The 12,307-nt window shown below is 36.8% G+C and overlaps 1 protein-coding gene across 5 annotated transcripts in view; it reads left to right on the top strand.

Moving 5' to 3' along the window:
* LOC126202964 (transcription initiation factor TFIID subunit 1-like) overlaps positions 1-12,307 on the top strand; it is a 184,793-nt gene that overhangs the window by 79,341 nt on the left and 93,145 nt on the right. For all 5 annotated transcript variants that reach the window (XM_049937098.1, XM_049937100.1, XM_049937099.1 and 2 more), the window contains one exon: positions 4,844-4,984. In XM_049937098.1, coding sequence (XP_049793055.1) covers positions 4,844-4,984 — 141 coding nt within the window. The remainder of the gene's footprint in view (positions 1-4,843; positions 4,985-12,307) is intronic.

Raw genomic sequence — 12,307 nt, 5'->3', positions numbered from 1 at the left:
GGGTCTCACACGATCGCTGTTTCCGGAATCCATGTTGATTCCTACATAGTAGATTCTGGGTTTCCAAAAACGACATGATACTCGAGCAAAAAACATGTTCTAAAATTCTACAACAGCTGCGTCAAAGGTATGTTGTCTTCTTGGCAGCATCCATCATAGTGTGGGTGTCATAATATAGCCCAGCTGCCAAATGGTGACTGGCTGGCTCCAAGGGTATAAATAACTCCTGTCTGGTGGGTGCGGAAGAAGTATCGCTGACACATTTCTTCCTTCATGCAGAAGCTTCTCAAAGGATGATCAGTGTCTGAGAACTCACAGAGATAGTAGAAGTGCGACAGCAGCTCATTGCTGTGGGGGTTGGTGTCAGGATGAGTCACCAACGATGGTGATTAGTGCCTGGAACACAATGCTTCAGCTATTCGCACTATTTGGTTCATTGCTAAACTGGAATGTGCAGTGTGTTTGAAATACACTTCTTTATTATCAGTTACCTTCATCGCATTTTCTTGATATATATTAATGAGTGTTTGAGGGTGACTTAATGTTACTTTCATAAGAAGACACACAATTTTTAGTTCTGATGATTTCACAGTTAAAACTGGTTGACAGTAGTGTGTATAACAATACAAAATTCGAATTTTTTTTTTTTTTTTTTTTTTTTAATACCAAGTTGAAAACAGGATGACCTGAGGCTGAAATAATTTTAAATTGAAAGTAATTTAGAAACCATCGAGGTAAATCAAATGCAGAGTGTATCATAATTGTTGGTGTAAATGCATAAGGTTGAAAGTACACAATACTAGAAGCAAAAAAGTCTGAGTAAACATAGGGTCAAAAATGCATACCTTAAGACCTACGAGCAATTTTTCATCTTCGTTTCTATGAAAGAAATCTCTTCTGCTGCAAGTTCTTTGCCTTCCATATTTTGGAAACTGGTAGTATGGACCAAAACAAGAAGTCCAGTAAACATGTGCTCTAAAATGCATAACTTAAGGGTTACGAGCACTTGTTCATCTCTGCTGTTTTAAAACGCAACTCTGTTAATGATCAAGTGCTCGTAACTTCTAAGGTGTGCATTTTAGAGCACATGTTTGATGCACTTTTTTTTCTTATTTTTGTCCATACTACCCACTTCCCAAAATGTGGAAACAAAGAACTTGCAGTAGAACAGATTTGTTTCACAGTATCGAAGATGAAAATTTGCTCGTAGCTCTTAAAGTATGCATTTTCGACCCTATTTTTACTGAGAGTTTTTTGCTTCTAATATCGTGTACTTCCAACTGTATTTGCTTACACCATTAATTATGTTACACCATCTATATGCAGTAAAATGTGCAATAAACAAAAGTTTTTCTAATGTACAAACAATAAAAAATGGAAGTTAATATAGATGAGGGTTTCACCATACTTCTTTATTCGTTTACCTCTCATATAGTTACCAGACATAAAAATATGAGCATCAACATTATCCAGGGGTCAGTGTGTGTATCTTCTGTTGAGGGTTTTGGAAGCTGCGCTGGATGTTTGTATACACACAGTTTTTCTGGTGATCTTGTAAAGAGTCGGAAATTTTGCCCTTTCTTTTGCTGTAAGAAGCAACATTTCTTTCCACTTTGACGTTTTGATTTAAATGTCTGTCTTTTGTAGTAGGACTATCATCGACAAAGCCAACTTCTTTACGTTCTCTTCATATGTTCATTGTTAGTGGCGTTTTTGTGGAATTTGGTGAAAGAACTGCCTTTTTGTGGCTTATACAAGCCTCTTATCACCACAATTCTTTTTACTTTAAAACAAAAGCTTTTTTAATGTCATTTTGCAAATCAGTGCCTGTGTGAACTCTACTGTGTATATGAAAGTCTCTTGAAACCAAGTGTTCTGTTATTGAAGTTGTTTGAACAAATTTATTGAATTTCAAGGCTCCGCCAAGGTTGCTTACTGAGTCAACCAGGTGATCTGTGAAAGTATTCCCATATATTTGGCTAGTCTTTAGGTGAGAGAATGCCAAATCATACCTCTGAACTATTAACTTTTACTCATAAGTGTAATTTGAGGCATTTATATAAAAGCTCTTATTTAGAAGATTCTCTGCCTGGGGTGCCTGACTACAGTACTGTAATAATGTAATGTACCATGGCAACAGAAAATGCTGTGTATGCGATTTCTCTAATTCTAGTTCCTTAGATACCTCTTCGAAGGGCAGTGAAAACCCCCTCAAGTTTTAAAGCACTTGTCATAAATTAAATGCTAACATTTAAACATTACAGTAATAAAACTGCATACATATTGTGAGAGGAGAAATTTATTTGTTTATCAGTGTAGTATCAATTTCACTCTTGTCAGACAGGTTTTTGCACAAGGCCAAAATTGGTTTCTGTTGGTTCTAAAATAGTCAGCCATGTATTTCAGCAAGTATCTTTGAATGGTTTCAGTGTTCTATCTAGAGCATTCAGAAGGCTACTCTTATTTACATGAGTGGCAAGTTCTGGCAAGTTCATTTGCCACAGTTAGAGTAGCATAAACTGTTGGACAATTGGCACATACATACTCTGCATTGAAAGATTTTGTAAATCTGTGTTTAACATATGGCAGGAACACATCAGTTGTGAATAATGACACAGTTCTGCAATAATGTTGCCACTTTCATCAGTCATTAAAGGCATGTTGATACCAAGAGATATAAATTGCTCATTTGTTGCTCATCTGGAAGCTGCAGTGTTAACAAAACATGGTTTATGAGGTTCCAGTCAACTAAACAGGAGACTGTCAATGTTTGTTCTAGTGTTGCATGTCCACATATCTGTAGTTGGTGAGTGTTGATGTCTTGTTATGTAAGCAATTACTGCAAGCATAATTATATCTCATAGACTTGTAAGCACTTTCTGCCATATGCAGCAATATGGTTGTGGGGTAAGGTGGACATTTTTCCATAAGCCACACCAATGTCAACTAATGTCTGAGTGAGACCCAGAAAACATTTGTCTTCTACAGTTACATAAGACATTAAGTCTTGCCCATACATAGCCACACATTTACCAATAATCATTTTCTGAGAGGAATTAAGGTGTTTCTAGCCACCATGAGACTTGTTTATTTATTAGACATGTGTGGATGGTGAGAAACGTGTAAAGTGCCACAGAATCCTTTAACATCGGTGTGAATTTCACTGCCTAACGAAAAGTGAATATGATTAATGTTCTTCCCATTGCCATCTGCTATAGGTTTAAATACCGCCTAAATTGAACTTGTTTTCGGGCTCTGTAGTTCTATATTTCCCACTGATTAGGTTTTTCGTCTGTCTTTATTGATAGGCTTACCTTTGAAAACCACCTTTAGTTCGCACTCTCATTTCCTGAATAACAAAAAATGGAAAAGTCTGTGATAAGCCTACACTCTCTGCCGCACTACTCCACTACGCACTGCCCTACTCACCATTCAAAGACTTTTGATCACAACGGTGGTCAGTGCTTGCACCCAGTACTACAAGGCCCTTGCAGTGATGTCGTAGGCTCACTTCGTCCAAGACCATTGTAGACCAGTGTGTCGCTGTAGAATCTGGACAAGAATGTTGTAATGTGGGTAGGCAAATACTATGCTGACATTTCTGTTCAATCAGGTCAGAATTCCATTCTCCTTGACACACTCACTTGTGCATACATCCCCCGCCACCCTCCCACACACACACACACACACACAGAGAGAGAGAGAGAGATTCATCCCTCAGTTTTATTTCCATGTGTGTGTTGCTCATTTCTTGTACATGGACTTCAGTCATTCCCTCGCAGAAGCTATCCGCTCTACCGACACTGCATGCTATGCTTCCAGAATGAGATTTTCACTCTGCAGTGGAGTGTGCGCTGATATGAAACTTCCTGGCAGATTAAAACTGTGTGCCAGACCGAGACTCGAACTCGGGACCTTTGCCTTTCGCGGGCAAGTGCTCTACCAACTGAGCTACCCAAGCACGACTCACGCCCCGTCCTTACAGCTTCACTTCTGCCAGTATCTCGTCGCCTTCCTTCCAAACTTTGCAGTTGGTAGAGCACTTGCCCACAAAAGGGAAAGGTCCCGAGTTCGAGTCCTGGTCCGGCACACAGTTTTAATCTACCAGGAAGTTTCATATCAGCGCACACTCTGCTGCAGAGTGAAAATCTCATTCTGGAAACATCCCCAAGGCTGCGGCTAAGCCATGTCTCCACAATATTCTTTCTTTCAGGTGTGCTAGTTCTGCAAAGTTCGCAGGAGAACTTCTGTAAAGTTTGGAAGGTAGGAGACAAGATACAGGCAGAAGTAAAGCTGTGAGGACGGGGCGTGAGTCGTGCTTGGGTAGCTCAGTTGGTAGAGCACTTGCCCGCGAAAGGCAAAGGTCCCGAGTTCGAGTCTCGGTCCAGCACACGGTTTTAATCTGCCAGGAAGTTGCATGCTATGCTGCTTAACAACCAACCTTTCTCACTTTCCAGAATGCTCATCCTGTCCACCACTCAAGCTGGAACCTATTAATGATGTTTAGATCCCTGTTTTTCTCAATTTTGAGGAAGAATCAAAGTACAACTGCTTAGCAATTGGTCTTCTAATCTTTGTGTGTGACTGTCCATAACTGCTCTTGCAAACAAAGTTTAACAATGAAAAAATGTTAATATTTAACTGGAGAAAATTAGCTGAGGAAGAAAATAAGGGGACAAAGAAACAAACATTCTCTTAGTTTGGCTTGAAATTTAAAGCATATTATTATCTCTTTCCCCTTCTTTATTCTCAGTTTTTCCTATACACCATTGCGTATTTATTAGAAGCGATTTCCATTGTATTAACTTCTTCATTTTTGATTGTCATTTTATTGTTGATACAGGAACTGCAGCAGAACTTCCTCAAGGTAATGACAAAGATAAGGAGTCCAGTTGGCGCCAATCGGATCGGAAGCAGTGGAATGATGTGGCTGCTTCGGTTGAGCGTGCTGAATCTTTGAGTAGCAGCCAATCTTCGGATCACAGTAAGTTGCTTGTAAACTCAGGTGATGCATATTTGTATTGTGCACCTATTGCTGACAATAATATGTGCTTAAACGATAACAATTTAATATTATTTATATTTGCATTTATTGACATGTGCAAAGATAGTTTCTGCCTGGAAGACATGTTATAAAAGTTACTCCTGTCTAAAACAGTTCATTTAAATAAAATGTTCAGACTGGAAGACAGAAAATTCCTTTTAAATTAGGGCAGGTGAGGAACGTTCTGACAAAGTTACTGAAGACATGATAAGAGAGTAAATGGGGAAAGAAGTTCCTGAGAGCATAAATGAAACTCTCAGCAATGTAAAAATCAGTTAATCATGTCAGGTGGATAAAGACATCATTAAAAATGAAGTAAAGTGGATTTATGATGATGGCAAATGAAAGCAAATAATTTATTTTATTTGGCCTAGGGTCAAATTACAGAAAAAATAAGATATGTGTAACAGAAATCCATGGCATAAAACAATGTACTACATATTAACAAACTTATATAAAATTATAGCAAGGGAACATTTAAAGATGTTATTAATGTCGGTTCTTTCAGAGTGGGGAACTTAGCCATGTAATTAAATTTGGAGAGGCTTTTATGAAGTAATCTCGGTTGCCCTAATATCTTATTGGATATTAACTAATAATGTGTTCTGCTATTTGTTCCATTACACCTCAGTACCATTCAGGATAGTGTGTACATTCAAACTAGGATGCTGTGCACTTAAATTCTTGTTTCTAATGTGATTGAGGTGGCTTTGGATTTTTTTATGCAGCTGTACACCTGTAATCCGTATGGCACAGTCAGTCTAATTCTCTTATGATTAGGTCAGTCTGATTCTTGGAGTGTTATCCAATTAGCTCTCTAGTTGACTCCTATTTTACGAGGAGTTGGTTGATGGAGACTCTGGATTTTATGGAGTTATTCTAGACTTACATGGTAGACGAAAGGAATTTTTGTTCATTGGCAAATTTATAGGAGCTGATCTGTTACGTATTTTATCCTATTATTGGACTACGGCCTATTGTCGTCCGAAATGTGTTGGTGGTTTATTAAATAATACATGTTGATACTAGCATGCTGGTGGTAAATGTTGTTGTGTCATTTAGCTGCACATCAATCTTGTTAACCTGTTTGCTTGTAGCCACACAGGAACATGGTATCAGCAGTATGATACACAGTTGATTGTGCTGCTGAATGTAAACTATCTGCTTTTGCTTCCCAGCTTGTTCCAGCCAGTTCTCTGATAACGTTGTTTCTGTTCTTAATTGTTTATCTCATTGCTTAAAGATGTTTCCTAAATGTTAGAAAGTTATTGTGCATTATGCCTAGATGTGTAGGTTTTAGTTTAATAATGCTCTGCAGAAATTCTTTAAATCTACTCGCACAGTGTCATCACAACTTCATGCTGCCTTCAGGTCATTCGCTTATGAGCAGTAGAGTGGGGCAGCACCTTCACTGTCTAATTTGTACGATGTTTCATTCAGGTTTACTCCCCTTAGTAGTGTGCTGTCAGTTGGGTTGTTATTACAAACAAGTGTTACCTGAATAATCAAGTCTTAAAGAAGAATTTAACTACATCATACAGGGTATACTAAAAATTAGCAAATCTCAGAAACACTTCAGCAATGGCATACTCGTGAAAGATTTTCCAACAGAAACTGTGAAACCATTTGGTTATGATGATGCCAATGAACACTTAAAGACAGATGCTTTGGCACATAACACTGTAAAAAGTCAAGTTCTTGATATGGGATATAGCATAAAAAAGAAACTAAGCAATGTAATTGGTTAGGTAGCTTATTCTTTGTATATGGATAAGTCTCACTTCCTGAGTTGCTGTCAGCTGTAACAAGAACACATGGAAGTAAAATTTTCAAAATTTAAATCCATTATTGATAAATTCTCCTATGAGTTTCACAGTAATTTTACAGATTTTAAATGTATAGAGTTGGATACCTTTCTCTTTAATAATGTAATGAACACAGTAGTCACAGAAGTGGTAGAAGTGATCTTCAAGAAGAGTACATTACACAAAGTTATCCATTCATGCTATTCAAAACAAAAAGAAATGTTGCAGTTTTTGAACTCATACCACAAAATCGCTACCGAAAACTCACAAACTCCGCTCTTAAAATGGTATCCTTTTTCAGATCAACGTACATTTCTCAAAGTACATTAAATTTGCTCAGTGTGATGCAGTGCCCAGTGAGTCTTTGGAACATCACAAAAGTGCAAATTGAAATTGATTTTACAAAGCTTGTCAAGACCTAGTTAAATAAAACTAACCTAAGTATTAAAATATCTCATTAATATGTGTACAAGAGTTTGAGATAAGTAACTAAATAAAAATAAAAGTATTAGTAGTTAATGCCCCTTATAACTAGGGGCATCAAAATTTTGTGAAAATAATGTGAAGCTAGCAATTTTAAAATAATGCAGAAATGGCAACTTTTATGAGATATTGCAAAACACATAATTTTGCCTTACATAATGGTTATAAATTTTAGAATGGCAGTTTACTAATATTTGTAACTGATAATTGTTAAATGTTAAAATTATGTTTTGATTTCAAATCTCTCAAGGCTGAGATTTGTGAATAGTTTTAAAATGACAGTTCATTTCCTGCAGATGTAACGTTGAGGTGACGACAAAAATAGAACCAAATTTAACAAAAACAAACACCAAATTTAAAAAAAAATTAATTTGTAATATGGCATAAAAATTACTGGGGAATGTACTGGCCCTCAAAGACATGAGACAGTAGAGGAAGTGTTCACTTAAGAGAGTCATTGAAGTTTGTTCCATGTGAGTCTTGGCACTCTTGTTAGAATCAGACATCCCTCACATCCATTTTGGGAGAAAAATCTCCTCTGTCATTTGGACATAATTCTCAAAAGTGACTATAACTGCCCTATCATTTTCTTTGAGAAACTATGAGACAATAAAGCCAATTTTGGACAATGCATGCCAGTCACATGTTTTGTATCCTGGGGCTGCTCACAAAGTTCATGGGGTTTCTTGCCACTCCAGTATCAATATTTTGTTTATTCATGCATTTAGCCAAATGAAAATGTGCCTCGTCACTGAAGAACACAAAGGTGTCAGTAGGCAGGTTTTCAGTCAAGGCTCCATATGCATCTTTTCATTAATCAAATTTGTATGGATTAAGTTTGTGTGAATGAAATTTCAAGTCTTCATGAAGAATTCGTCTCATTGTGCAATCAGAAATTGCAACTGTGTGTTTGTGTTCAGATTGCTTGGGGGAGTTCACAACTGCCAGCCTTACTTTCTTGACATTTTCTGTTGCCCCTGTGGTTCTTGAAGGTGCTGGTTTCTTTTTCTGTACACTACCAGCATTCATAAACATGTCAATCCTCATAATGATTGATTTTCAATCAGGAACATGGACTGGCACGGTGGTAAACTGTCCCCTGAATTCACACTGGATTGCGATGACGGCCATTGGCAAAATTAGTCATCATGGTGAACATGTGCTCCTCTTTCATCCATTAAATGATCACTACTAAACTACACTTATGTTCTGTCCTTTCGAATGCACTCAGACAGTAACAACAATGAGTAACAGCCGCCTTGTGGCACTCGTTCCAATTAAGGATGGTCCTATGCTGCACTCTGTTTAAAATTCTATTTTGGTTACCATTTAGTTCTTAAGCATGTCTGTTGCACTTACGTGTAACTTATACCAGTCTGCTACAATTCTACCAGTACACCTCTGCCTTCGTTAGCATGTTGAATCCAGTTTCCTTGATGTACTACATTTTTTTGGAACATGCCATCAAATCCCGTCATCCATTTGACTTTCCTCTTACAGATTTTACTTGTTTGGCTTTTGAGTATTTCCCTAAAAATTTAATAGTTATGACTTGCTCCAGATTTTCACCACTGACCTTGTAATTTAATACTACCAATCTATTTCTCATGTTACAATCATTATCTACTATTTATCTCCCTTTGATGAGAGTTGGCATTCATGACACAAAGTGGAAATTTTTATCCACATCCTTCTGCATTTCCTTGCTGCCCTCCCACACCAGGTACCTGTATACAACATTAACACTGAATGCTATTGCTACTGAAGCTAATGAAGAGTTATTGATCTATATTTAGGTCATTAGTTATCTTTATAGGCTTCCTTGAGGCTTACCCAATATTACATGTGTTTCTGTTGAACATTAGCAGCCCAGTATAGTTTGCTGGATTCTATTAGTCAAAAATTCTTTGCGCCAATCGTATGATCTGGAAATATAGGGGCACAGAATAACCTACCTGTTCCCTGCATCTTTTATTCACAGGGTACAGTATGTGAACAAAGCAAATTGCGTTTCAACCCTGTCTAATTCATTGAGAGGAGATTCTTTTCCTCCAGGAAAGGCATAATTTTCAAACTTAGAAAGAGTGTCAGAGTGTCTATGCCTCGGGACAACTGGGAAATCTGAGAAAAACCTGGTAATTTTTTCATCCAGGAGAAAACCAGAAAAAACTGGAATTTTTTAGAATTCTGGGAATTTATCAGTGTTTTAGTTTTCAGTTAAATTTTTGTAATTTTGACTGCTAAGAACTGAGAGTCTAGCAAAGAATGTTATTGTATCTCACTACTGCAGAATTATAATGGAGCAATAAAACATAAATGAGAGAAAAACTAAAGTTGAAAAGGAAATTTACTATTTACAACAAAACACACTGTATAGGCAAGCGTTTGCCAACAGCAAAATGTGTTAAAGGCATTAGGACGAAAGACTATACAACACTTAATAACAACAAACTGCTTGAGATGAGCATGACGTCAGAAGTGTTTACACATTAGCTTCGTTAGAGCAGTTGCCAGTGGGCTCATGCACCTGCGCAGTTGAGTTGGGTACGAACAGTACACCCTCCCACTTTTGGCTACTTGAAGTGTGGCTGTTGGCTGTATTGGCTGTAGCAAGCAGCCAGATGCTACCTGGAAAAAATTTTCCAGCTCACAGCGTTTATATTTAGAGATTTTGCTGTTTCCTCTTTGTTTACAGCTCTCACGTCAAATGAAAACAAATTGGATTTCTATGGCCAAGAGCCATCAGCTGAATTATGTATTTTAGTATGGTTTACGAAATTCTGATTCTCTTGGAGCGTCATCTGATGTCCTGTTTCTTTTATGATGCAATGTAATATCTCTTTATACTTTAAACATACGAACATTCAGGCTTCCTACATCATTGTAGCTGCACATGCGAGTACTTTAAACATACGAACATCCAGGCTTCCTACGTCATTGTAGCTGCGCACGAGCAGTAATGACTGTTTTCTGGTGGTCAATGGCAACTGCTGAAATGAACTTGTTTCTAATAGTTCGCGGGAAAATATTGCAAATGGTGGTTTCAGAAGCAACACTTTTCAATATAAATTTCCTTTTACGCAAGATGAATTATGTTGTGTATGAGAATGTGCGATGAATTTCTTAAAATAACAGTGTATTTCGCTCTCTTTTAAAACTTAAAACTTTGGGGACCAGCCACTTAGAAAAATTTCAAGCCCAGTGTCATTTAAAATTTTACCAGCACATATGTGTGATGTATCTTGAAGTGTAACACATAAAAAGACATATTTAAGCATGAAAGCTTAGCTTTATGGTGATTTATTGATATTCGGGGCCAGTATTATATGTAAAAGTGTGCATCAGTTTCCCGTCCTGCCCGCAGTTGTTTGCTGATGTGCCAGGAAGTTCAAGCTGGTGCATAAAACCTTAAACCTTCAAAGAATTGATAAGTTTTACAGTTCCGAGGGAAAGTATACTGTCACGTAGCATGAAAAAAGCATATTTTCATCCGGAGAAGTGTATTTTTAACTGGGAAATCTAGGAATTTTTTTTTTTTTTCCTTGTTCACTTATACACCCTGTAACTGAGTCGTGTGAAGTTAGCACCCCCTTTTTCGAGAAATATACATTTTTTTCACAGTTCTTGTAAGATGTGCCATAGTTCTAGAGTTCTTTGCACAAAATTTCAATAGTTCTGCAAAATGTAACGAAGAAAACAACAATACTCGAAAAAATTTTCTTATCGAAAACATTCTCTGACAATTTCCGCAAAATGTAAATAAGTACAAGAGTTCTGAGCACAGTTCTCAACAGAGCTCCAAGAGTTCTTTCGAAAATCCAAGTAACATTTTTGTGCAGCTAATAGTTTACGAGATAATTGCAATTTAAGGAGAAAATCTATTCACTTACTGTGAAGTTGGCACCTTTTTTTTCACAAATGTATATTATTTTCAGAGTTCTTGATAGATATGGCATAGTTCTAGAGTTCTTTGTACAAAATTTCAATAGTTCTGCAGAATTTAGCGACGAAAACAATATTCGAAAAAATTTTTGTATCGAAAACATTCTTCGTCAATTTTCGCAAATTGTAAATAAGTACAACAGTTCTGAGCACAGTTCTTAACAGAACTCCAAGAGTTCTATCGAAAACCCAAGTAACATTTTTTTGTGCAGCTAATAGTTTACGAGATAATTGCAATTTAAGGAGAAAATCTTTTCACTTGCTGTGAAGTTGGCACCCTTTTTTTCACAAATGTATACTTTTTCAGATTTCTTGATAGATATGCCATAGTTCTAGAATTCTTTGTACAAAATTTCAATAGTTCTGCAGAATTTAGCGAAGAAAACAACAATATTCGAAAAAAATTTCGTATCGGAAACATTTTTTGTCAATTTTCGCAAAAATTAAACTTGTACAACAGTTCTGAGGACAGTTCTGAACAGAACCCCAAGAGCTCTATCGAAAATCCTAATAAGATAATAGTTTGTGATAAATTGATTTAATGTGGGACACACTTTCTCTACAGAAAATATAAATATATTCGTGCAACAGTTCTGATGACAGTTCTGGACACCACGTGAAGAGTTCTATCGAAATTCCTAGTAGAATTTTTTAGTGCAGGTATTAGTTTAAGAGGTAATTACAACTTAATTAAGAACCCCATAAGAGCTCCTACTGTGAAGCTGGCACCCTTTTTTTCAGAAATATATATTTTTTTCAGAGTTCTTGATAGATAAGACATAGTTATAGAGTTCTCTGTGCAAAATTTCAATAGTTATGCAGAATTTAGCGAAGAAAACAACATTGTATAACATAGCTGATTCAGGAACCCTTTCCTTCTGATACAATTCTTACTGTTGCCACAATAAGTCACTTGTGCATAGATTCCAACTGTACTGATCATTACAAAAATACAACCATTGACCAGCGGCGCACATTTTTTGCAGCGTTGTACAAAGCATTCGGCTTATCCGCTGTGAAAATACCACACTTA

The sequence above is a fragment of the Schistocerca nitens genome, chromosome 9 (assembly GCF_023898315.1).
Source record: "Schistocerca nitens isolate TAMUIC-IGC-003100 chromosome 9, iqSchNite1.1, whole genome shotgun sequence".
NCBI lineage: Eukaryota > Metazoa > Arthropoda > Insecta > Orthoptera > Acrididae > Schistocerca > Schistocerca nitens.
Note: the sequence above shows the minus strand (reverse complement) of the source record. Positions and strands in the feature narration are given on the sequence as shown.